This window comes from Fistularia commersonii, chromosome 17 (genome assembly GCF_037954325.1).
Source record: "Fistularia commersonii isolate RoL2024-O1a breed Wild chromosome 17, RoL_Fcom_v1.0, whole genome shotgun sequence".
In the NCBI taxonomy this organism is placed as follows: Eukaryota; Metazoa; Chordata; class Actinopteri; order Syngnathiformes; family Fistulariidae; genus Fistularia; species Fistularia commersonii.
In genome coordinates, this window is record NC_141300.1 from 15670737 (window position 1) to 15697103 (window position 26367).

The 26367-nt window shown below is 43.9% G+C and overlaps 3 protein-coding genes across 4 annotated transcripts in view; all 3 read left to right on the forward strand.

Annotated features, from left to right (window-relative positions):
* Positions 1-2: 2 nt before the first annotated feature.
* cfap161 (cilia and flagella associated protein 161) lies at positions 3-4420 on the forward strand. The gene is made up of 8 exons (XM_086163263.1): positions 3-674; positions 1535-1624; positions 1708-1925; positions 2004-2085; positions 2474-2509; positions 3174-3296; positions 3435-3508; positions 3899-4420. The coding sequence occupies exons 1-8, from the start codon at positions 552-554 to the stop codon at positions 4083-4085; spliced, it is 933 nt and encodes a 310-aa protein (XP_086019389.1). The 5' UTR covers positions 3-551; the 3' UTR covers positions 4086-4420.
* A 631-nt stretch (positions 4421-5051) lies between these two features.
* On the forward strand, positions 5052-18851 carry LOC147225354 (high affinity choline transporter 1-like). Of its 2 annotated transcripts, XM_086163744.1 has the most exons (9): positions 5052-5240; positions 8629-8832; positions 8924-9037; positions 11573-11728; positions 13158-13306; positions 13431-13571; positions 13828-13981; positions 14545-14762; positions 14845-18851. In XM_086163744.1, exons 2-9 carry the CDS (start codon positions 8649-8651, stop codon positions 15358-15360), a joined length of 1632 nt encoding a protein of 543 aa, XP_086019870.1. In that variant the 5' UTR covers positions 5052-5240; positions 8629-8648; the 3' UTR covers positions 15361-18851. The 2 variants fall into 2 exon arrangements, with proteins under 2 accessions (XP_086019870.1, XP_086019871.1); XM_086163745.1 differs by lacking the exon at positions 11573-11728.
* Positions 18852-20604: 1753 nt separating this feature from the next.
* The window catches only part of igf1ra (insulin-like growth factor 1a receptor), an 80062-nt gene continuing 74299 nt past the window's right edge, over positions 20605-26367 (forward strand). The window contains exon 1 of the mRNA XM_086163746.1: positions 20605-21531. Within this exon, the coding sequence (XP_086019872.1) occupies positions 21426-21531 (106 nt within the window). The 5' untranslated portion in view covers positions 20605-21425. The remainder of the gene's footprint in view (positions 21532-26367) is intronic.

Below are 26367 nucleotides of genomic sequence, written 5' to 3' on the forward strand. Positions count from 1 at the left end.
CCCCCCCCCCCCCCCCGGCCAACTCACCCTCACGTGCATACGGGGGGAGTGTGGAGTCGTCCACGGCTCGCCACGTGACATCACGTGCGCTGTCAGGAAGGACCCGGGCGAATCTTCATCTTCATCGTCAGTGAAGCAGAACCGTGAGAACGTTTATAGAAGCGGCTGTGTGATATCGCAGGCCGCTTTGACAGCTTCTGTGTGACCTCACACCTTTAACAGTGCAAATCACAGCGACCGCCCCCACCTCCAGCACAGTGAGGAACACAGCTTCCCCTTTCCTCCACCTTCACACACAAAGACAACCTATCTAAATTCATGGATGCGTCCTCTCATCTTGCTAAAACGTCTAAAGGGTCAATATTAGCCCTCGCACTCCCTGCTTCGTTTGTGGAAGCGGCGCTCTTATCACCCCACCCCACAAACACACACACCTTTCCGAGACCTGAGCGGAGGCGCAAGAGCGCCTTCTAGCGACCGAACAGCGTCACGGCGTTTTGGTCGTTTCCATAGAAGCCGATACACAATCGGAGGCCGCCGCGGGACGCAGCATGGACCGGCGCAGAGCCTTGCAGAAGAAGAGGAGGAGGTTCGCATCCTCGTTGCCTCAGGAAAAAACCTACCGGACCGCCGTGAAAATCGGTAACTGGAACGAGGACCTGTGTCTGGAAGAGGTTTGTGATAAAATAAAAGCTTCCTTAATCAGAACGGTGCAGGGTAACCGACCAATTCCTCTGTAAACCCGGTTTCCGTCACTCCTGCAGATGGTAGCAGTTTGAGGGAATAATAAGCGGAGTCGGGTAAATAGGTTCGCTCGCTGAGAGCAAAGCAACATTTTCCCACAGTGTCGAATAAAAGCTGCCGTTTAATAATTAACACACCTCTCAAATTCCATTACACACTTTCACTTGGTGATGAGCTGCAGAAATAAGAGCCCTTGTGATGCCGACGTCTGTCCGCTTTTCTAATGTGAAGACTATTTACATCATTGTACCCTCCTCTGGACGTATATTCACGTTTAAAACATAAATTCAGACACCGATGAAGAACTTTGTAAATATCGGCGGGGTTATTGCAATGATCCCTGTAGGGTTTTCTTTTAAAATGACTGAAAACACATCTATCAGTTAGTAGAGGCTTGCGTATCAAGGTAAAATAAGACACAGCAAGCCTCATTCATACACGTTGATATGATACTACAAACAATGCAGGTAAAATGGATTTTAATCGATACATGCAAAATTAGTTTTTTCATTATAGTGTCAGTTTTACCGTGGCTATATTGGGGATGGACTGAAATGAAAGTTTCTGGGTCAAATAGAGTCCATTAAAAATGTTTTTATTCATGAACTTCCGTGCAGGCGGTGATAAGTGACACCGGAGGAAAAAAAAGAAAGCGGACAATCTTTGACAAAGGAAAAAGAGGAGATCCGTACAAATTCTCAGAACGTGGCTGCAAAAATGATGTTATCGCATCGCTTGGGTGAAATGGTTTTCCGCTGTGCTGCAGTTTTGTGTATCGTTGCATCGGCAGGATCTGAAGAGAGAATACCTGGAGAAGAAGGAGAGGGGTGAGCTCGCTGCCCAGAAGGTGGACTTCCTCAAAAACAACACTTTGAACCCGGTACGATGAAGATAATCCACGCTAATGATGTCACGTTGACATCGACGGCGGCGGCGATAACGTCCTCGTGTCCGTACGCGCAGGTGAACCTCAGCGCCAAGATGGCCGGAGGAGTGCACTTCGGAGACGTCGTCATGTTGGTGAACTTGGGAGGAAAAAACCGAGACAGGAGCGCGCTGAGCATCAACGCCGATGTGGGAAGCATGACGAAGATCCCCTCGCCGAGCCTTCGCTCTCCGTGCGGCGTCAGCGCCGGAAGAGGCACCGACCCCTGCACGCGGACGGCCTTTGTCATCACGAGGTACGAACGGAGGCTCGATTCAAACGCCGACGGTCAGACGGCGTGGATACACTCGTAACGCGCCTTATGTGACCGCAGTGTGGACGGCAGTCCCGGAGGGTCGGCGCTGCACTTCGAGCAAAGTTTTGGCTTGAAAACAACAGGTGACTTTGCTAAAGAAGTAAGTAAAGTATCTCCCCTCGTGTTTTTCGGTCTGATATTCTGATTCCCCGATGAATGTTTTGAAAATATCGCATATTTTTTCACCGAACGTGAGTGACATCTGCCCGGAATCGGGCGGCGATGCATAGGAATGTGGAAGAGCTGTTGCCGTGACAACATGCGCCCTCAACTCCCAATCCATTTGAGGCATCTTGTTCAACTTAAAATCACTAAGGGACGTTCTTATTTCCATGTTGGTGAATATTGTAAAAAACAGTGATATTTTAACTATTAATAATGAATATGTAGCATATTAGCAATAACCAAATATGCTGCTTTTTTTTTGTAAACAGCAAATTTAACCATTTTTGTAACAGTTTGTATTTGACCTTTCTGTCCTTCCACAGCTTTACTTGACAAGTGACACAAAGCGATTTTACAAGGTAAAACCAGTGACTTTTTCAAAAAAATAAAATAAAATAAACCATCATGCGATGACATGTGTAACTGAAACATGCATGTTTTATGCAACACTAGGATTGGAAAAAAAAGTGACTAAATCATCGTGTTGTAATGTTACATCTGTCGTTGCTGCCCGCTAATGATTTGTTTCCCTCCGTGATTTGCCTTAAAACCATTTCTAGTGCGTCAGTGAGATGATAATAACTCCGTGTATGACGTGTTCAAACGCACACACGTTTTTGCAATTTTCGCAGAAATGTCGCAAGCCCGCCTTAGAGACGGCAACACTTGATTTGAACTGCATCATTTATTAAACTGAAATTAAAATTAAACGGTTTCATGCATAACACAACGTAGGTGTGATGCATTAAAAAAACAGACATAGTTGGTCTTTGCTTGAGTGCTAGTAGTAGTTTTGTGCAGTTAAGAGAACAGCATCAGGTTCAGGAATTACAGGATAAATGTATATTATTTGCCCATTACGGGCAGATAACATACATTTATCCTGTAATTCCTACTCGTGGCAGTAGAGGCCACCTTTACCTCTGCAGAGCAGGAGTCCACGTTGATTTCCCACAGTAATAAAAATGTGATTTTATTCAAAGTTGGACCCACAATGATAAAAAATGTTGTTTTTTTTCAAAGTGCGCCAAGAAGTCTCGCCTCCAAGAAGTGACCTTAGATGACAACGAGTCCTTCCTATCGTGGTGGAAGATCGTGTACTTTGACCCCCAAGAGAGGCTTGAATATGAGGGTTTGCCCGTACCTGTAAGCGTATACTCTGTATACTCTCTGGTTAAATATTCCACCTGTTACGACATCGGTGCTCTAACCTGCTTTTTTTCCCAGTAATTTTTCAACGCATCCCACGTATGTGAAGCGCTATCTCGTCTCAATACTTTACAGGGAAACGTGAAAGTGGTGGTCGTTCACTGCAAGACAAACCAGGCTCTTGCTGTTTTGGGTGATCAAGTCCTCTGGTATATTTTCTCTTTTATAAATACACCGAACGGGTGATGATATGCCGGTTACATTATCGGCTTGTCGTTGTTTTCTTTCGCTATTACGCGTGCTTTAAAAAAAACAGATTGTTAAAGACGGACAGTTCTTCCTTACTTTTATCTGGAGGACGGCCTGATAAGGGGCTGTGAAAATCTTAACCGTTTCGTGGCGAACAAAATCGACTGAGAGACACGCTTTTTTTAAAATGTAATATTTACCTTTAAAAAGAGAGAAAAAAAAAAATGCAACATTGCGCAAAAAAAATCAGCATATCCACTCACACACACACACACACACATTTAAAATTGCTTTACAATGCAATACAATGCAGCGCTGTCTACGTGCTTGTAACACTTGCATCTCTGCAGGACGACGTACGGGAAAGAGTACGAGGTGGTTGCCCATACCTTCTTGGATACTCACAGGGCCGAGCAGGACAACAACCACTGGATCCTGTGCACCTCTGACCCTGCACGGCAGGGACTCATATCTCTGAGCCGCCGGGAGCCGGGGGCGAACAGCGTGGAGCTCACGCAGGCAAACACGGCCATCTAAATCTAACCAAACACACCCGTGCGGATAAAAACGGGTCGGGTGTTTTTTTTTCTCTTTTCCAGAGGGATGGCGGTTTGTGATCTACCCGACGTGTGCGGTCGAGACATTTTTATCTATTTAGCTTAAAATCACAAAAAAAAGTTTAGCGCTTTTTTTTTTTTTTTTTTTTTTTTAAACGATCTTTGTAGCAACTCGGAAACACCGAATTGGCAGAAAAAGGAAAAATAAAACATGATATGATACGGGGTGTCAGCTCATCAAATCAACGGGGATCTCGGTCCAAAGTATTTGATATGAGCCTCGAAACAGACCATTCTTTCTTGTTAGGTTTAAGTATAATAAACCCAGTGTGATATTGAGCAGCATGTGGCAAGCTTCCCATGCATTTTGAATAGTTTTTTCCCCTCCCAATATAAATCATACATTAGACACTAATGAGATGAGATACGGGCTTCGTGTGGACCAGCTCTCCTACACCCTCGCCTCCTGCATTTACATTTATGTAACAAAATGTAATGTTTAACTTATTATTACTTGTATTTTTGTGCTACATTGGGTTTCTAGCATGGTAAAGGTAAATGACCCTGGTTGTATTAGAAAGTAAGCTTGAATTTGAATTAAAGTATTTATAGCACTACTTACAAAAAAAAAATAAAAAATAAACAAAAGAGAGCGAGAAAGAGAGATCATCTAACATAAAAAAACAATTTTGTTGAGTTTTCAATTAATTAAATGTCACCAATATTCGTCATCGTCGCGTAAAGGTAAATGGTGCGTTCACGTGATATCAGTCCGCTTTACGGCGGCTGACCTACACACACACACACACACGCACACGCACACGCACACACGCACACACACACACATAAATATAATGGATGCACAGCGTTTTAAAGCCTCGGGTTAAACATTTCCCCGTCGTTATAAGCTGCGTTTTCTGCGTGGCGCAAGACACGTCCGGGAAAGTGGGGCACAAAGTGCGACGCCGTTTTCCGCGCACACGAATCTCGCCGCGCCGTGACGGCACCGGAACGCACCACGCAGTGTCACGTTTCGGAGGGAGACAACAATAGAGAGGAGGCGACCGGCGGGAGGTTCACTCTCATCCAGGCGGACACACCGGCGCGGAAGCATCGGCCCAGAAACACCGCGGAGGTGAGGAACGTTTGTCCTTGTTGGCTTTTATTTCTTTTATTTCATTTCTTTTTTTTTCATCCGGTGTCCGCAAATTACAAAATGGCTGTCGCGCTATTAAAATATTTCATTTACAATATAGATTTTTTTTTTTTTGTATATGTAGCCGTAATGGTTGCATCGCTTTGTGTGTGTGTGTGTGTGCGGTTTTGGAGACGTTTTTCTTTTTTTCTCTTTTTTTTTTTTTGTAACGTTAGCTAACAGAAGGGTCGCATAAACAGCCGCGTCCTATTTCGAGCTCAGCTGCGGGTGTTAGAATAGATTTATTTTTACAAAGAATATCTCACAAATGTCGCATTTGGTTTATCGGCCTCCCCTTTTCAGTAGCATTGAATTAGTCCTCTGCTTCCGTCTCAAGGCTGATTTAAAAAAATAAGCATATTTTCGTATATTATGTGACCAAACGGGGTTTATTTTGCACCCCAGATGTGGTTTTATTTGTATACCTCTTCTTCTTCTGAATAATAATATTATTAATAGTATTTATTATTCTAATCTCTCTCGTCATCCCCATTCAGAATGATTTTTGTAACGATGGAGCAGAGATTTGTTGAGTAACATTCCTCACTGCACTTTTGGCTCAGAGTGGAAACTGATACCCAGTGTGCTTTTAGTCAGGAGTTACACAAGCAGAGGAGAGGAGTAATTGGCTCCAAAAAAGAAATATACACATTAAAAACACTCAAATCACACTGGGTTTTTTATGTATTTAACCCTAAAAGCTGTGTGCATCTTCTCAGATGAATGACATTTATTTCCCCATGAGGACCCACACACTGCATTATTTATATTGGTTTTTCAAATTAGAATCTGAAAAGAAGTGCAAATCAAGAGGTGAAACCAATCGGTAGTTAAACTGCCCCCCCCTCCAGAACTCCCCCGTCCCCTCGTCCGAATAAGAGACGTGAAACTTGTTATTGTTCAAACATAAACATCCCGCTCGGATCCGAATCTGCCAAAGAAGAACAATTAGCTCTGTATCCTCACTCTTTTGTTTTCATGTCCTTGTAGAGGTTATCCGGGGATAAAGCTTTCTTGATTTATTTTTTTTTTTACTCTCAAGGCCTCGGGCTGGTCATCTGAGATTTATTTGCAACCAATCTCTTTGAATTATTTTATTAACTTTTTTTTTCACATAGTTTTACTATTTTTAGCTTGTCTTCATCTCATCACCAAAGTATGTGTGCGTTTTGCCCCGGACGTCGGAGACAAAGTCGGACTCTTTCAAGGCTGAGAAAATGTGTGTTTGTTTCCACACAAACCCTTGCGAGGCTCTACGACCTTGATAAGTTTTTGTTATTAAACCGTTATATAGTTTCTTTGAGACCTGAAAGCACCCAAAAAGTTTCCACGTTGCCTTCATCATTACATCCTGACTGGGCTTAACACCTTATCAGGTTATCTCCAAATTGTTTATGTTTCCCTCTGCTTGGAGGGAAAGATCACCTCTCTGCAGTCAGTCCACCCCCTTACTGTGTGCAAGAGGTCTTTAGAATTTCAATTTCAGTCCAGAACTAGCAGATAATAACTTCTGCTACTTCGTAACCATCAAGATAACGTCTTCTGATGTCCAGAAGGGGAAAATATCTAATTAGCTGGCAGTCCGTTGGGCTTATCCTGCTCACATGTGTGCGGATCTGGCGCCCTGTCATTGCACAAGAGGCAGGTGTACGTGGGAAAAGTACATCACACAGACAAACATCACATTTTTTGTTATTTTAATTTTATATATATATTTATATATATATATACACTGCTCAAAAAACATAAAGGGAACACTTAAAAAACACATCCTAGATCTAAATGAATGAAATATTCTTATGAAATACTTTGCTCTTTACACAGTTGAATGTGCTGACAACAAAATCACACAAAAATGATCAATGGAAATCAATTGTATCAACCCATGGAGGTCTGGATTAGGAATCACACTCAAAATTAAAGTGTAAAAACAAACTCCAGGCTGATCCAACTTTGATGTAATGTCCTTAAAACAAGTCTGAGTGGACACTATGATTTCACAGAAGTGTGACTGACTTGGAGTTACATTGTGTTGTTCAAGTGTTCCCTTTATTTTTTTGAGCAGTATATATGTATATATATATACGGAAAAGGAGAATCAAGGAACTAAAGCTGTTCATTATCGTTATCTTTCTAAGACACTCTCTGGCCATTGACGACTTTATTATTTTAGTTTTAAAGTGATTCATGTAATTTATTATTAACAATGCATTCAACAGTATCAATGTATATCATGTCCAGTTGAGGCTGGCGCGTTCCAGTCCTCACCTAAATCATGCCGTGTCAGGTTACAAGTCTTTATTTTTCAACTAATCTTCAGTGTCACATGATCTGCACACTTTTGATGTTTTATAGCATGCAATATTCCATACTGTGTTTGTGTGTGTGTGTGTATGAAGAACCGGGGGTTATTGAGCTCTGATAGGCCCCATTTAGGATGGGATAGGATGCGATAAGGTATTACTTATTGATCCCCATTGGGGAAATTTGACTCACAAGCACACAGGGCAAGAGGATAGGTACCAGAAGACGTTATCAGTAGCCAGTATATATATAGACATATATATATAAAGACATTAAAAAAGGACAGCGGTGAAAACATCCATCCATCCATCCATCCATCCATCCATCCATCCATCCATCCATCCATCCATCCATCGTCTGCCGCTTATCCTGCGCTCGGGGTCGCGGGGGATGTTGGAGCTTTTGTGGCAAAAACAATAAAAGGATAAAATAAATAAGCAACTGCTGCATGAGAACAGGAGTAAAGTGAGAGTGGCAGGTTTAGGCAAGTAGTACATATGCGAGCGTCTGGTTTGCACCGGGTCGGGATGATGCGTTGGATGATTCCTCCAAATTTGTCCTTCACCCTCCTCTCAGCTGGCTTTCCGGTAGAAGGTGTCGAGGAGTCCATGGCAAACACCAAAAGACCTGGGTCTCCTCAGGAAGAACATCTTGCTCTGACCTTTCAGCTGTGATTCGTGTCCAGTCTCGCTTATCGTCGGTTGGTTTTGGTCTTGTTTTGGTCTTGCCGATACCGAGTTGAAGGCGGTTCCGGGAACTCCACGGGACGACAATCGGTCCTCCGTTCTCCTCCTCCTCATTGTCGTCGATGCATCTGTGGACAAGTCCGAACGTTTGGAGGTGGCAGGAACTCGAGTTGTGGCAGAAGTTGGGGGTGAAGAGGAACTTTGGCTTTGGAGAGCTTTAAATCGACTTTTCGTGCTTTCTGGCAGCGGCTCAGAACAAAGGGACTCTTTAAACCCAAGTTGTTTTTCCCTCAAGATGCCCCTTCATCCAATTTACCGTGTGTCATTTCTGCCGTCAGTGTGATCGATTTTGAAGACCATGGCGGTGGACGTTCCCGGACTGGTGGCCGTGGTCGGCTTTTACATCGTCATCCTGCTGATCGGGATTTGGGCATCTCGAAAGTCCAAGAAAGTGGAGAAGGAATGCGTCGGCAATAAGAGTGAAGTTACAATCGTGGGCGGTCGCAACATTAACGTCCTGGTCGGTGTTTTTACCATGACAGGTAAAACTTTCCTCTTATTTAGTCGTATCTGAAGGCTGTTGCTTTAAATGTTTTTCTATAATGAATTGAATTTTTCTCTATCTTTCTTCAGCTACCTGGGTTGGTGGCGGTTACATTCTGGGAACTGCCGAAGCCGTCTATTCTCCTTCCCAAGGCCTCATTTGGGCTATCGGGCCCCCTGCGTATCTTATCAATTTTATTTTGGGTAAGATAGAGGCACTAAAAATTTCTTTGTGAAGTAAACACATCAGCATAGCAGAAGATTTAAACTGAAACGAAATGTTTTATCGTGCTTAAGGTATTTACGGCGTGTGAAGAGTCATCAGACATCAAAAGTACAGATATTATAATACTGTATTACAATTTTTATTATTATTGTTGTCCTTGCTGAGCACGTGTGTCAGTCAATTCTAGTGCGTTTGGAAAGTGATGGGATTGTTGTATGACAACGCCCGCTTGTCACATTTGTAAAAACAAAAGCAGAGGCACGCGGAGGAAGAAACTCAAATTTGAAACTTCAGTCCCGGACACTGAGTCAAATAGACCGATCACTTCCTGTGCAGAGAAAATACAGCCTGTGTGTCACACACACACACACACACACACACACCGACTGACACTTTGCAGCGTGCAACAATACTATCAACTCTTGATTCCGCCTCAAAAGGCGTAACAATATTTGCGACTTCATTCAGGATAAATCCCATTTTGTGAACAAACGTAGAACACGTGTAAAGATCTCTGCAGCAGTTTCAGTCCGATCTTGCATGAAACCTAAACATTTTCGGATTAATGTGTTTTTTTTTCCCCAATAATTTTCTCTTGATTCACAAAAACTGAGTCAAAGTGCGAATACAAGATCTATTTGTTTTCTTTTCATGACGCACACGACTAAAAATACTTTGCCGCTCTGAGTTCGGGGTACGATTGGGGTACAAACAACACCTATCCAAACTTTCTGAAATAATTTTATTTCCTGGAGAAGAGCATTTTTTTTGAACAGTTTGCCCCGTCGAATTGGTTATATCTGTTGATAAATTACATGCCTTTCAGACCAAAAGCACAAAGATACAACTTAAAGACAAATGAATATTAAATTCCATATTCAATATAAACAGTATGTACTGTCAACTTCTATTTGAAAATTGGCATTTGAAAAATTGAAGGCTTTTCTACGGTTTTCAAAAGAAAAATAATAGCTTTTTATGTGACGTGTCATTTCACATCTCATGAAAGAGCCCGTCGTAAACATCATTAGATATTTTTTCGGCAGTGACAAATGGGCCGATTAACCGTTGGAATACCTTGTCCGTTATCGAGCCCCGGCAGCCTGCACACATAATGATCCTGTTAGCGGGTAGAAATGACATCAGGCCTTTGCCGTCCGCTTGCACGTTGATTATGAGCTACTAGCAGTAGCTGCAGTCTTGGCTAAATTGGCTTTTTTTTTTTCTTTTTTTTTAAATTTATTCGGGGTCGCTCCAACCCCGTCTGCAGGAGCACCTCTAAAGCGAAGCGAGCTCCCAAATGCTCATCCACGGCCGAGGGATGTTTACCGACTCGGTCACATGCACAGTTCACCTACGTGGCGTGCTTCGCCGGGGCTAATCCGGATCCCGACGAGTCCTCGGTCAGGATGGCTCGGCTCCGTGCTCGCTCATATGACCGCGCTTAAAGTCAGTGGGAAAAAAAAGGGGCGGCGGGACTTTGAATGTAAATGGACTCTTTCATGCAACTTAATCAGCGCGCCGTCGTGGCCTTCAGCTATTTTTAGGAACCGCTTTGTCTGCTGGTTGGTCTGTTTTGAAAATTCACCCTCATTTAAACTTAGTACGCGTAAAGTGGGTTGATACGACGGAGCCGGTTATGTAACGGATATACAGGACTGTCTCAGAAAATTAGAATATTGTGATAAAGTTCTTTATCTTCTGTAATACGATTACAAAACAAAAATGTCATACATTCTGGATTCATTACAAATCAACAGAAATATTGCATTTATTATTTTGTTATTGCTGATTATGGCTTACACCTTAAGAAAACTGAAAAATCCTATCTCTAAATATTAGAATACCATGAACAAGTAATTTTTGATTTTTTGATTGCATTACAGAAGATAAAAAACTTAATCACATTATTTTAATTTTCTGAGACAGTCCTGTCGCTGCCGATAATTCTAATGTGTCCCTTCGATAGTATTTCAGCTCATCTTTTAATTCTTTTTTTTTTGGTTTTGCAGACGGAAGTTTGTCTTTCACTTTGGTTCACTTAATCTTTAAGGCCTCGTGTTTTTTTGGACTCTAATTCTAACGCTGCCAGATTGCTAACCGTAACAAAGTTTGCCACTGCGGGACCATCTTTTCTAAATAGCAATGTCATACCAGTATTACATCAGTGATATTTATTTGTATTTTAAACGCACCGGTATGAATGATTATTTGGCTGTAAGGATGAATCGAATGCACAAGTAGCTCCAGCTTAAATCACGCGAGACACCGGCACGAATAATTGCTCCTAAACTTTGGGGTCATCAAACTCTTTGTCCATAATTATTTTGCCAAATTTTCTTCTCATTTATCCGTTATCTTATGGGGGTTCCTTTTGCTCTCCTTCTTTTGTTTCTGTTTAAATACAATTGTTTCTGTGGTTTCATATCTCGGTTTCTTCTGATTACCGATTTTATTTCAAACATGTTTTTTTGGATTGTTTAATTTCTGTTGTTTTGTTGTTTTTTTTTAAGGGGGATTGTTTTTTGCAAAACCAATGAGGTCGAAGTGCTACGTTACTGTATTGGACCCCTTTCAGCATCGCTATGGCAACATGATCACTACTGCACTATTGCTTCCTGCTTTGGTCAGTGATATTTTATGGGTTGCCTGCATCCTTGCTGCTCTGGGTTAGTAACACTTTTTGTTTTTTGCTCTAATGTCTTTGCTTGCTGTATTTTGACAAGGAATGTTCAATTTTGCTGGTGCTAACACAGGTGAACGCTCGAACCCTTTGCATGCGTGGTCGGGACCGGCACAGGCATTTGCAATTTTCTCGGCCATTTATAGCGGCAGCGACAGCCGGGGATGAGTTGGGAAAGAGGGTTAGTGCAACCTCGGAGTTCGGGAAGCTGCGGTAAAGGTATTTTTACCTGAACCGAGCTCTTTCACTTGTTTCCTGCTGTTGTAGATGAGGATAGACGCCGAAGTCCCTCGGAAATAAACGTAACTCCCTCTCCCCCCCCCAGCCAGAAGCATTCGGAGATCAAAAATCCGTTTTAATAAAATTCCCCGAAAAGCATTTACATCTTTAAAAATATTGATGATATGGGAGTGGAAGTAAAGCTGATTTATCTTTTTATATGTGGAGACTAAAAATACAGCCAGTAAAGGTTAATGTGTGCAAATCTTTTCGGTTGCGCCTCTCCTGTGCAATTTAAATATTAATTCATGCTTTAAAATGCAAATTTCTTAAAGGAGTCCGAACAGAAAACAACTTTTAGAGATAAAACAGCACTTCAAGCGTCTTCCTCTCATCTTCAAACATCTTCATCACCGGTTAACTCCACTTCCTGGGCAGAAGCTTCAGCATCTGCTTGGATGGTTGTTTCCTAAAACACAACCAGCAACCAAATATACAATAAATACAGTCAAATTCTAGTTCACAGTTACCGCCTTTTTCAGGCCGAAACCGCTCCTATTTCCCAAATCACAGTTGCAACATCTTCAAGCGTAAGTTAGTCAACTGAGTTAACTATCTAAGTTAACCAACCGAGTTAACTAAGTTAACTATCACTTAGTGAGAACTCTTGGTTGACAGTAGGATTTTTAAAAAGAAATAAAATGCTCCTGACGGCATCCTGGCTAAGAAAACGACTACTGACGCAGCAGCTCTAGTAAGTTGTGCCGGTAAAAGCAACACTAGTCTCACTCCGAGTCGGCCAATCACCTTGATTCGATGTCTAGTTCAAGAATGCTCTGACACGGTTGCCGGAGTAACAAGGTGATTAAACCAGCAAAGTTAAAATGACTAAAGCGTTAGACCTCAATCAAGCCACGTGACGGACGTCTGGCCGCACCTGATTAAATCCAACCTAATCAGTCTGGAAAAACACGTGCGCTTTTATTAATAAATCATCCAAATAGTTGCAGATGCAAAAAAAAAAAAAAAACATCAGCCCGCGCTTTAGGAAAAACCGCAACGTCCGCGTTGGCCGAGAAGCTTGCTTTGTGCCGACGGGCGAGCGGGACGCAAACTCCAGACGCTGTTATTCTGCCTCGCTCTGTTTTGGACTCTTGCATGCCAACGTCCGGATCTTTCTTCTGTGTGATTTCCAGGGGGAACTATGAGTATAATCCTCGGGTTGTCGTCAACCCTCTGCATCGTAATCTCGGCGGCCGTCGCCATCCTCTACACTTTTCTCGGGGGTCTCTACTCCGTCGCCTATACCGACATCGTCCAACTTGCCTTCATCTTCTTCAGCTTGGTGAGAAAATGTGAGACCGCGGGTGTAAAAATTCGTCTCGAGTAGAGGAGGGCGTCTCGGAAAAACGATGAAGCGCATTTGGATAAAAACAGTGTTTTGCTTTACCTTTTTTTTTCTGTTTCAGTGGCTCTGTATTCCCTTTGTGGTGCTCAGTCCTGCGGTCGCTGATTCGACGGCCCCCGTCAACCAGTCGAGTCACAGCCCGTGGACGGGAGAGCTTTCCCTGGCCGATGCTGGAAAATGGGCCGATGAAATGCTTCTCCTGGTCAGACCTTTGTTTTTTTTTTGTTTTTATTTCAACATTTAAAACTTTAAAGTGCACCGTTACACGCCCGCACCCGAATAATGGCCGCGATCTACCATACCCGGACATTCAGAAAAACCTGTTATTGATCCGTAGTAGTTTGTAAGGGTTCCCGCCAGGTCAAGAAATGAAAGAACAGATAAGCGGCCTATGGGACGGCGTCTGTTTGAGTGACGGCTTTTTTTTTTTCCGGTACCTTCTTGTTCGCCCGCCGCAGGCTTTAGGAGGACTGGCGTACCAGGCTCTGCACCAGAGGATCCTCTCGGCGGCGTCCTCCGCTCAGGCTCAGGTCACCTGCTTTGCTTCTGCCGCGGCCATCTTTGTAATCGGGATCCCCTCCGTCGTTATCGGAGCCGTGGCCGCCTCGGCAGGTAAATGCAGCCGCTCGGCGGCGCCAGCGGTCGCCGCGGACGGTCGGGTTATTATCGCCTTGAATTCGCATCCCTGTCCCCGCAGCTCAGGGGTGGGCAATTATTTCGGCAAGCGGGCCGCATTTTATATTTAACTTCTATATCATGTGAATTGAACGATATAAAAACTGTAATTTAAATATTTACATTTTTCGGCATTTTATTTCAACTTAATCATTAATGATCGTATAAATGCACCGACGTTATTTTGAATGCAATCGTCCGTACAAAATCAAACAAAGGGAAAAATATAGGGAGTTTCTGAATTTATCATTGATTGAAAATATTTGTTAAAAATATTCAAAGAGAATTGTTCGGCGGGCCGGATGTGGCCCGCGGGCCGTAAAGTGCCCAGGTCTGCCATAGCTTGTATTTTTTTTTTTTTCAGTTCTTAAATATGATTTGCCGCCATCGACATAATCTTAAAAGCTTCTTCCCCTCCCATTATTTATTTTCCCCCCTTTCGCTGTCTGTCTCTTTTATCCACATCAATCCTCTTCTTTCTTTCTCTCCTTCTCTCTAAGACTGGAACCAGACAGAATATGGTCTCCCCCCTCCTTATGCACGCGGGGAGGCAGGAAAGATCCTGCCACTGGCCCTGCATTACCTCACACCCACCTGGGTGTCAGTGTTAGGCATTGGTACTGTGGCCGCAGCCGTAATGTCCTCTGTGGACTCTGTGCTGCTGTCATCAGCATCCATGTTTACGCAAAACATTTACAAGTCAACTTTGAGGAAGCAGGTGTGTGTGCGTGACTGCGTGAGGAGTGTGTTCGGGGTCGGCATCGTGGCGACGCGATTCACGGCTCTCCTCTTCCCCGCAGGCCTCCGAGCGCGAGCTGCAGTGGGTGATCCGGGTCAGCGTGGTCCTGGTGGGCCTGGCCGGAACCGGGCTGGCCTTCGGAGATGACAGTGTGTTCGCCCTCTGGCTGTTGAGCGGAGACCTAGTCTACTGCATCATCTTCCCGCAGCTCATCTGCGTGCTGTACGTGCGCTGCGCTAATAGCTACGGGGCGATTTGCGGCTACGTCGGAGGGCTGCTGCTGCGCGGACTGAGCGGTGAGCCGTCTCTTGGGATTCCTCCTCTGTGCCTGTATCCTGGCTGGATAGAGGAGGGCGGAGTAGTCAAACAGCACTTCCCCTTCCGGACCGTAGCCATGCTCGTTTCTCTGATGTGTATTATATTAGTGTCCTGGCTGGTGGAGCTCAGCTTCCGCCGTCAACTAGTTCCCCAGTCCTGGGACGTGCTGGGGGAGTTTGAAGTGGAAAAAGAGGCAGAATGGGAGGATATTCCTGTTGTTCATGAGACCACAAACTGTATCCTTAATACAAAATTATAGGCTCTCCGCCAAAGCCCCGCGTATAACCAGTATCTACCAGCCTTGACTACTCACACAACCCCTTAGATGTATCGCGTAAACACATATCTAAAAGTAGACTTTTTATCATTTGTACGCAGTGAACGGTAACCAACGGCGAGGGGGTCTTGGCTCGTAGTCAAGGATTAGCGCCTCACGCCGGCCCCCCGACACCCCACCCTTAGGTTTTAAATCATCGTAAACAAACTTCCCTCTGTGGAAAATCACAGCACACTCGTATTTCCATCATGTTCCCGTCGTGTTGGAAGTAAGTCGATCCTGACCTCAGTGAAGCTTGTATTGAGTCGCAGAAGGCGAGAACCGTTTGCCTGCGAGTAAAGTGTTAACTGTTTTTGGTTATTTTATATTATGACTCTGATCATCGCCGGAGAATCAGCTCGGTATATTTTTATACAACTTGTTTTAATTTTTTTAGACCGGAAGTGTTTGTAAAACATGACCTTCGTACATTAGATGATCTGTGCGCGTGCGTGTGCATGTGTGTGTGTGTGTGTGGCAGTGCAAGAAGTGTGCTATCCGTAAATAAAAAAAAAAAAAAAAAACACCCTCATTATTGTATGGAACTTAGTGACACACTCAATATGAGCTTTTTCATTTGCCTCCGTTCATCTCGACGGTCGCCAGTTTCTTTTACGCAAAAGCAATAATGCATCCGCACTGGCGCCTTTTCAGCAGCAGGGGGCGACACTTGAACACCGAAGGGGCCGCGGCAGCCCCTCCGGAAAGATCCTCCTCAGAAAACAAATCAAAAGCACATCCAAGCGACTCGTGTCGCTCATCGCCAGAGAGACTATTGACTCTTCGCTAGTCGATCATTTTTATTTCGACTCCCCCTAAACACGCGCCGATACTCGGGACCGTAACGGCTATTGGGGGATAACCTTTAACAAACAGCTGAATTTTTATTTCGCTGTTCATTTCGAACCTTAAGCCGGCTTATCGTACCTGTAAAAACAAGGTTTTGTCAATAAAGTAAGAATTCACCATTATTTTCAAAGATAAACACGGCTTTCTCCAGCTAGTCTCGTACGTTCTTATCGGTAGGCGAGTGATTACAGTTAAATATGGATTTTGCACGCCTGCTTCCCTGGGTGTTGGAAGGGCCGAGGCAGCGGCGCCAGGACTCTTGCGGCCAGTTTAGCTCCATGTCATGTTTTCTATCCGACCCGTGTGGACGGAGAGCAGAGTAACCCATGTTACAGCCCCCGAGCACAAATAGACTCCAGTGGTACTCCATGTAAAAGTACTTCTGTTAATTCTAAGCCTACGGTGAGAAGCAAAACAAACGACAAATTAATCATCTCATTAACGTCTCGATCGTTTGTATTAATGGACGTTCACATTTTTGGTTGCTATTATCCAAAGTGTAGTTTTTAGATACTTGTATTTTTCGCTCTGAGCCGGTGCGTGATTCGTGTTTTTCTTTTTTTTCAGAAGAGACAAATTTGAAGGTAGAAGGTTCCAGTTATATAAAAAAAAAAAATTTTAAAAAAATCTGTCAAGAATCCTAAAATAATTTGCACAAAGGCACTGACCTCTGCTCTACTGCGAGGATATTTTCCATTTATGCAGGAGAAAACTTTGGAAAAACACCACTTCCTTAAAGAGACTTTTAGTTGTTTACAACCATAAGAGTAAGTGACCTTTTCCCCTCACATTTTTAAGTCTGCCAGTGTCAAAACAGTGCAGGATCAAATATTTAAACTGTAATTTCAACAATGTCTCACCTCCTCCAGCTATGTACCAAGACTCTTACAAGGGCAAACTTAACGCTGAATTAATGTTTACCATTCTGACTCTTTTCAACCAATGTTGCTTTTTTTTTTTTTTCTCCCCCCCCCCCCCCCACTTTCCTCCCTCCGCCTTGACGAATCAGTCACAAACTCTTGTTCATTGTTAAATGAATTATTCACCTGAAAACAAACAGCGAGACACACACACACGGAAGAAGCTGCGTGTGAACCCAACACACAACATTACCGTTTTAAATGGGCAAAACATTTGCATTCTGCCCTAAACACCCATTTTATGTTTTTTGTTTGCAGCTAAAACAGAATGGCACGGCAGCCGTCCTGGGCAGTGTTTATCTTTTATAAAAATTGATGTACATATATTTATAAACACGGGGTGAACTTCCTGTTTGCTACGTCTTTCTAAAGGCTTTCAAGGTGTGTCTACGGGGGGGAAAAAAAAAAAAAAACGCTTTTCGAAAGGCCAAACGGGAACAGCGGTCGACACCTGACAAAAACAAATCAGTGTGTCACATAACAAGAGTCATGGTGGAGCAGGCACCTCCATGTAGGCTACATGTTTAGCTCCAACCGTTAATATGTCATGCAAACAACATGCCGGTGCTAACGCGCAATTTTAAACCCTGTTCCGACTCCAGCCGGCTCTCCCAACCTTGGTTCGGGTCTCCTCTCTACGGAGGGACCTTCTTATCTCCCTTTATTGCCTTTAAGGGAATATTTGGCTTTGCACCGATCTACCGAATCGCACTCCTCCGGACCCTTTAAAAACCACACCGACATGTGCGAGCGAGAACCAGCAGGCTCTTGAAAACAAAGTATCCCCTTCCACGGATAAGATTTCAGGTCATTTCATCCCCATTCATGCCAAAGATAGTTAACAGGACAGTTAGATAAATGCCACTCCTTTAATTCTGCGCTGATACGTGTCGCTTCCCCCGTCCCGTCCCCCATTGATTTATTTGGATATCTGTTGGCTCACGCTTCCCCCTGTCACAGTCTGCGCAGTCAATAAATTCTGAATTACCGGTATGATTTTACAGGCGCCGGAGCTGCTTGTTTGAACAAGATAAGGGATAAATACGCCGTTCGATATCCGCACTTGTAAATCAGTCGTCCGATGCTTCAACATGGAAGCGCCGCTTCTGCTTTTGTTGACGCTGCTCTCTTGAGATCCGTAGCCGGGCGTCGAAACATCATTCTCCGAAATCCTAATGACCCCGATTGCGTTCTTAAAGTCACGAGAAGTCCCATTTATCTCGTCGGAAGAACACCGAGGACGGTGATTTATTTTGCACTAACAGAAGGTGCACGCTTGCGATTCTTAAGTATTAACAATCATTGTTTAACTTATAAGTCATAAGACCGATCCTGCTTAACGTCTATTTACGTAAGAGATCTTTATTTAAAATAGACTTGGAAAAATGGTCCTATTTAACATTTAGAACAAGCTAAGCAACTTTAGACGAAAGACTTGTCAGTTGACACGTGAACCATTTTGTTTGTATGATTTATGAAACTCTTACCGTCATTTAGTGTTTCTATATGTGTGTGTATGCAAACACACACACACGTACACGCCATTATTTTCCTGACAGATCTTTTTTTTTTTTTTTTCATGTTTTGTTATATATCGGGGCACTTTGAACCCTCCGACTCTCCCCGGTGTGAAGTGTACACGAATAAACCCGCCTTGCTTTGTGAGCGTGTCTGCAGCGTTTTGATTTATGCTTTCACCTACTGGTCGGTAAAATGGCTCCCCGAAAACAAATCCTCACGCGTTCTGGATTCAAAGAAATTATTCCGAATCATCAATTTCTGTATAACTTGACAAGTCTGTTAAAAAAAAAACACATTGGAATGGAATCCATGTTCACATCATATAGAGACCTACCATTCATTCTATCATTCACATGCAGTTTATAGATACATGCGACCTTTCACCCTCTCATTCACACACCAGGGGTGTTTAGGGTCTCCAAATTTTGGACGGCGGGGACGAAATTATGAAAATATGAATCCCCCTCCCCCATCTTGTCGGAATCGAACCAGGTACCGTCTTGCTGAGAGGTGAAAAGCAAGTTCTCAGAAATGCAATTGTTAAAAAAAGGCTTATTTTAAGGTTAATTCTGTTTGAAAAAATTGAAAGAACTACAAATAAAATAAAAAAGATATATTCAAGTATATTGAAAAAAAAGCAAAAAATTATGTTGATGTTTAAGACTGTAAAGACAAAACAACAAGTCTGCAAGGGTAGATAAAAAAAAGATTCATATCCAAAGCGGTAAGGTTTTTTTTTTTTTGTTGTTTTTGATATGAGAGAGTCCCCAGCTCATGAAAAAGCCAGTTCTCAGAAATGCAATTTCAAAAAAAAGGCTTATTTTAAGGTTAATTCAGTTTGAAAAAAAAAAATAACTACAAATAAAATAATAAAAAAATATTCAAGTAAATTGAAAAAAAAAGCAAAAAATTATGTTGATGTTTAAGACAGTAAAGACAAGACAACTAGAAAAAAAAAGGATTTATATCCAAACTGCTAAGGTGAATGTTTATTGTTGTTGTTTTTGTTATGAGAGAGTCCCTGGCTAGTGAAAAAGCAAGTTCTCAAAAATGCAATTCCAAAAACAAAAAAGGGTTATTTTAAGGTTAATTCAAATTGAAAAAAATAAAATAACTACAAATAAAAAAAAAAAAAAATGATATTCAAGTAAATTGAAAAAGAAATGATGTTGAGGTTTAAGACTGTAAAGACAAAACAACAAGTCTGCAAAGGTAGAAAAAAAAAAGGTTTATATGCAAACCAGTTCGGTGATTTCTTTTTTCTTTTTTGTTGTTGTTTTTGGTTACGAGAGAGAGTCCCCGGCTCCGGATCCAGTGCGGGTTTTGCGGGGGGCCCTCGGAGTGCCAACCTTCTCCGTAGCACTATGTGTGTCTGTGCGGGAGAAGCCGACTCTTGTTTACAGCAGAGATTCCGCGGAGGAGCGGAGGGACCCGCAAGCAAGCCTGCGACCGACACACCGAGAGAACCGGAGGCTTCACACGCCGCGCCGCCGGACTCCACCCGCGCCAAGTGGGGGAGGAGGAGGAGGAGGAGGCGGAGGAGGAGGAGGAAGGGAAGAGAGATCTTCTTCTCTCTCAATTTTCATTTTTAAACCTCCGCGATCCACGGGATTAAAAAAAAAAGGCCAGAGGAGAAACACGCTTAAAGGTCAAACTCCCTGAAACGCTTTTCTTCTCCTCTTCTTCTTCTCGCTTCCCACCCACTCCAGCCGAGGTCGTCTCGCCGGAGCACCGTTTTCCTGCGTGGCACAGCTCTTTTTTTTTTCTCTCCCTCCACCACCACCACCACCACCACCACCACCAACCCACAGCTCCTCCACTTTCCGCTGCAAACCCGGAGAGAACTTGGACCGGAGGACATCCATCCATCCATCCACCCCGCTCCACAGCTCGGGAGTGGGGGGGTGCAGCCTGCATGGCATAAGCAAAAACAAAAAAAAAAAGAAAAGAGCAGAAAAAGAAGGGGGTTCATTCATTTTTTTTTCCTCCCCCCCCCTCCTTCTCTCTCTCAGCCACCACCCTTGTGGATCTGGACGTGGTTTCTTGCAACCCACCCCCCTCTTTTCCTTTCCCCACGTACAGTCATTTCACACGGGGTGGGTGGTGGTCGGGGCGGGGGGCTGGGAGAAGATCCGGCTCCGGACGCACCGGGATGCAGCAGCGGCAGCAGCAGCAGCAGCGGCGGCGGCGGCAGCAGCAGCCGCAGCAGCAGGCCCCCCGGTAGGACCATGTGAGCCGGTTGCCGCCGTGTCGTCAACACCGGGCCCGTTTGCATCCGAACCCCCCCCTTCCCCTCCTCCCCTCCCCCGAGATGGAGACCGAGGACGGGGATTACCACCGTTTCAAATCCGGGAAAAGCACCGGCTTGCGGCCGCCGCGACGTTAAAAGTGTGAACTGTTGTAACCTGTTTTTTTTTTTTTTTTCTTTTAAACCCCCACCCCTTTTCCTCCCCATCTCCCCCACCCCCTTCAGAGGAATTCCCAAACAATCCATCCCCCTTCTTTTGTTATTACTGTTTTATTATCTTGTAATAAGCAAGGCTACCGGAGAGGAATCCCCCCTCTTATTTTATTTTGTTTTTTTTGAGGGGCGGGAGAGGGTCTATTTTGTTTTTTTTCCCAAAAAAATTTATCTTCATTTTTGGAGCAAGCGTTTTTTTTTTTCTATTTTTTTTTATTTTTATTTTTATTTTTTTGTGACACCTGGAGAGGTGAAGAATGTCCGGGAGCGTGAGATCAGACGAACAGATGGGAAGCCCGACTTTGTTTTGGGGCGTGTTGCTGACCGTCTCCTCCATCTGCATGTGGTCCACATATGGAGAGAGTAAGTATTTATTATTTTTCATTTTTAATGTGTTATGAATTGTATTTCGTAATGAGTAGCATGCTCGGCACGGCGGTGCTTCACTGCGGCCCACTTCAACTTCAATCTTGTGCCGATCTTCGCTTCGAATTCATGGACGTTCATTAAATATATTTTAAAATGTATTTAACGTGGATAAATATTTAGTAGCTATTGTGAATACAAACCTGCCGAGCTTCCGGTGCAAGCGTTCCTCCCGGAAGAAGGCCATTTGGTCTCCCCGATTTCAGCTCCGCGGGTCCGCCAAAAAAAAAATAAAAATAAAAGAATAAAAACACTTCACGCAGCGACGTGATGACATTTAAAATAAATAAAAAAACGATAAAAATGTAAACAAAAAAAAAATAATAATAATAATAACAACATGGGAGGAGGGGGTGGTTCCCACTGCGCATGTCTCGCGATGATCTCGCCGATTCTCACGCGTGAATCCCGGGGATCTGAAGGTTACTCACTTCGACCATGTGGCCATTTTTTATGCGCGTCTTTCGTGCATGAAAACAACCCCCTCCTCCCCGAAATGAAGAGGAAGAAATAGAGAAATAAGAGGAGAGAGAGGGAGAAAAAAAGAGAGAGAGAGTGAGCGGATGTTGTTGTTTTTCTTCTTCACCTCCCCTCCTTTCTGTAATTGGGATTGGCACGCAATTTTGTGACGTTCAATTACGCTCGGGAATCGGACACCGCGCTCTTTTATCTTCCTCAAACGCACGATTTAGCTTTTCCTCATGATGTTAATAAAACACGACCCGTGTAATAGTCACGCAAAATTAACGAGAGTGAAAATCTGGGTTGTTAGTGGAGGATAAAGCTGCTTATTCTCTATCGAATCTCCCCTTTCCTTGTTTTTTTTTTCCCCCCTCTGGGCTTTGAACGTCTCCCTCAATTTAAACCGGAATCCCTCTTTACATTTCATAAAGTTTAAGCACCTTTTCAAAGTTTCTTACTTAACAAATCTTCTCCGACCCCGTTTTACTGCCATCAAACTTGTATTTCACTGCCCTGGGAAATTTATGATGACGTGTTCTGTGTACATATTTAAATATTTCCCCGTCAGTAATCTTATTTATTCTGCTGTATATTATACAAGAGCAGTGGGAAGCCGGAGAGCTCAATTTTATATATATATTTTTTTTCAATTTATTTTTTTCTCCACCACGGCCAAAACAGAACAAGTGGAACTAGTTAAGTGGGATTTCTCATTTTCATTGGTCATTAAATATAGCCATTAAAAATCATTTCCTCAAAAGTGCTTGATGATCGTAGCTCATAGCTTTTTTTTTTTTTTTGTAGATTTTTCCGCGGAAGTTTCCTCGTTAAGTGAAACGAAAAATTTCTTCAAAAAAAGACGTCGCCATCACATGCATTATTTAGTAAAGCCGGGCTGTTAATCTAATATATTAATACTCAGGCCAGTAAAAAAAAAGAATTTATGACGTTTCCCGATTAAAGAAACAAAGTTGTGTTTTTCTACTAGTTTGCATAAAACTATGTGAGTTCCCTGGTCCGAGTCTTGGATATGATACGATAACCTTCGAGGTCAAACAAGGAGTCGGTGCGAATCGATCCATGATTTACGTCTTCCGCAGCGCGGCGTCGTTTCCGTTAGCTTAGCTTGTGGGTCGGTTGCGAGGCCTTTAGCGCTCAAATTGACCGGTATCACGATCAGTCGGGATAACGGATCGAGGGACGAAGCTTGCGGCGAACATCTCGGCGGGGGCTTTTTTTTTTTTTCCGGCTTATCGGGTCCAACCCACGCTTACTTCACCGGACCGACGTGCCGACTGTATAGAGGGTCAGAATTTCCAGCTTCTGTCATCGCCGAGTGGAAAGTCACAGTTTCGGGGTCGAGCGTTTTTTTTTCTTTCTCTTCGCTCTATTCATTTTGATAATCTGTCCACTCCAATAAAATTGAATTAGGCTCCTTTTAACTCTCGACCACAGTAAACTTTCCACGCCATCGCGTCCAAGTATGCAGCAAACAAGTCTCTTAAAGGGAGAGAGGGAGCATGAGGGAGATAGAGACTTGGTGTTTGGAAATAGAACGTGTAATATTACTCGCTCGCAGAAAACAGGCTCGGTTTTGTCGATTCGGGAAGAGAGGAGAGTTTGCGGACCGTTTAATTGGCTCCCGCTATTCACATGGAGCGGATCCCCGGCACGGACAGATGCGCCCTCTCGCTCAGCTTCATCACTTGGCACCGCTTCGTTCGGTTATAAATAGATACTGTATGTCACCAACAACATTGGCATCGGGGTTATGTGAGTACAGGCGCCCTCTGTCCTGTTCCGTGAGGGCACACCGGTGGTTCTGTTCAATTATTTATGGAAGGATACGCCGCTCCGGAAAACTTGAACGATCGTTTTAAATAATCAAATGTCAGCGCGGTGGTACCTTTGCCGTGCAGCCGTCCTTGTCTTGGGCGGGACAAGAGTCCCAGACACGACTCGCTCCATCTTGCGATCGTCCCGCACGCAACTCCCCGCCTTCCCTTCTCTCGACCCCTCGGCCGCAGGAAGCCGGAATGCGGCGAGCGTTCGTAACCCTGCGAGTGTGTTCGTGGCTCGGCCCTACGACGAAGGGAGTCGCCGCGACGGCATGTGTCGGTAGCGTGCCCCTGTTTAAGGAAAGTGTGTCACTGGGCTAGTTTGCAGGAGTGCAGTCGAAAGGCCGTCCAACAGCTCCTCCGGGCTGCCAGCTAAGGTTTACAATGCTTAATTAAACACTTTATTTTAAGTGGCCCTTCCTTAGATTTAGCTCAAATGCGGTCTCCATCCGGCCGCGTCGCGCGCTCTCATCCGCTTCCGGTTTAATGGCCCGTGGAACAATGGACGATTTGCGAGATAAACGTTAGCCCTTTTTCTCAGAGAACGGCGCGCCGAAGAGCTGCTCGATGGAGCAAATCAGATGGTTCTGAAAATGGTATCCGGCAAATAAAACCAGAAATGAAAAAGCGTACGGACGAATGGAAAAAAAAAACAACAAAAAACAAACACCAGTCCCGTGTGTTGTAATGCCACTCCGCGCCACCGGGGGCGCTAATGAGCCTCCGGAGCTTTGCTCTCCATTAACATTCTCCATTATGTTCCCTTTATTATCACAAACGCAGGGAAGGCGACACTTCTGCACCGTTGTGTGATAAAATCCATTTCATAAACGTGAAAAGAAGGAAATAAAAGATATAGCCGTCACAGTCACAAACACCAGCTACCTGATTTTGTTACTCTCTTTCCCCCACGGGTTGTTGAAAAAGAAACAATCAATAAAATATACAATAGTATCAAATGAATTATATGGTCTCTACTATTATATATCAATATTTTTATTTGATTTTTTTCTTTACGTTATTTCACGCACAAAATTATATTGTCGGTTTTACATTGAGCTTTTGCGCTCACCAGGCAGTGCACTCGGCGGCCGTGAAAACTGGAATTAGAATAAGTCACGTGAAAGAGGCAAATAAAATAATCCGTGTCAACGTTCAAACAATAACAAGGCCTTTTCTCCTGACGCTCACAGCCGGCCTAACACATCACGTCATCGGTGAAATATAAATAAAAAAAGGAAAAGGTCGCGCGAATACTAATTCTCAGGCGTGTCTAAAACGTACGGTGTTTATTTAAAGGATGCACTCGCCGCACGTAAACGGCCGCCTTCCACTCTCGTTCTGACCGGCGGGGAATCTTTTATGCGAGACCGGTTGTGGTGGCGAGGAGGGTCGTGTTACTGTTTGGGGTTTCGGTGATATCCGAGCCACGGCGTTTGAAGTGAGGTCCGCTGAGGGGAAGTGGCCCGGTGGACCGCTGGTCAGATGACTTCCAGTATGCCGGGGATTAGGGCCAGTTGATGTGGCAGGTGTGAGGGGATATGACTGCGCAGATCCCTCTTACTCGGAGGTTTTTACTGGAAGATTTACACAGACGGGGCTTAATTTGGTGAAGAAATAGCCCAAAAAATGTTTTTACGGAGACACAGAGAGAGAGAGGGTTGTTCTAGATGCATCTGTTGGGCAAGATACATTCCTCCCCGCGTCATGTGGTTTTGTTAGTTTTCTTTGTTTTGTTTTTTTTTTTTCCACTTTCCAATCTAATGTCACTTCAGCCATAACCAAAGTTCGTCAGTCTTCGTGCGAATTCTCCGCCTCGCGTCGATCTCTTCAAATCGCACTTGTCGGAGAGGAAAACAGTCAGCGTTGCCATGTGAACGCAGTTTTATTAGCCCCGTGTTAGCACGCCGCTGTAGTGTCCAAAAGCCCTCGTGAACGTGCATCGATGTCTTAGCGACGTAGCGGCTAAGCGGCTATTCCAAGATGCGGGTCGGCCCTAACTGATTGGGCGTCTCAAGGCCGGCCAATCAGAAGAGGGTTTGATCCTACGAAACGTCGCGCTCCATAAATGGACAAGGGCTCGTACCGTGCGGAGCGTGAGCCGAGACGCCATGTTAACTCCAGGATATCATTTTTAAACGGTGAATCATTCGACATGTGGTTTTCCCAAATAACAATACATAAATGGGAACGAGCTCCTTGAAAGACATCCTTATCGAGAGATCTCTGGTGGTCGGTCAGCTTTTTGTCACGCGGGGTAGCACGATATGAGACCGCGAGTCGCAAGGATCTAATCTGGCATTTTGATATATTTTTAATGGGAGGCAGAACGTTTGATTTTTAAATCGCGTACAGTTTATGAACAGAGATCCGGAAGTCGGCCAGAAAAACATCCCGAAGATAGAGGAGGAGGGTGGTATGTGGTGCGCAAACCACCTACTAGGGCCGATTTGGGAAAATTCGGGTGTTTGTA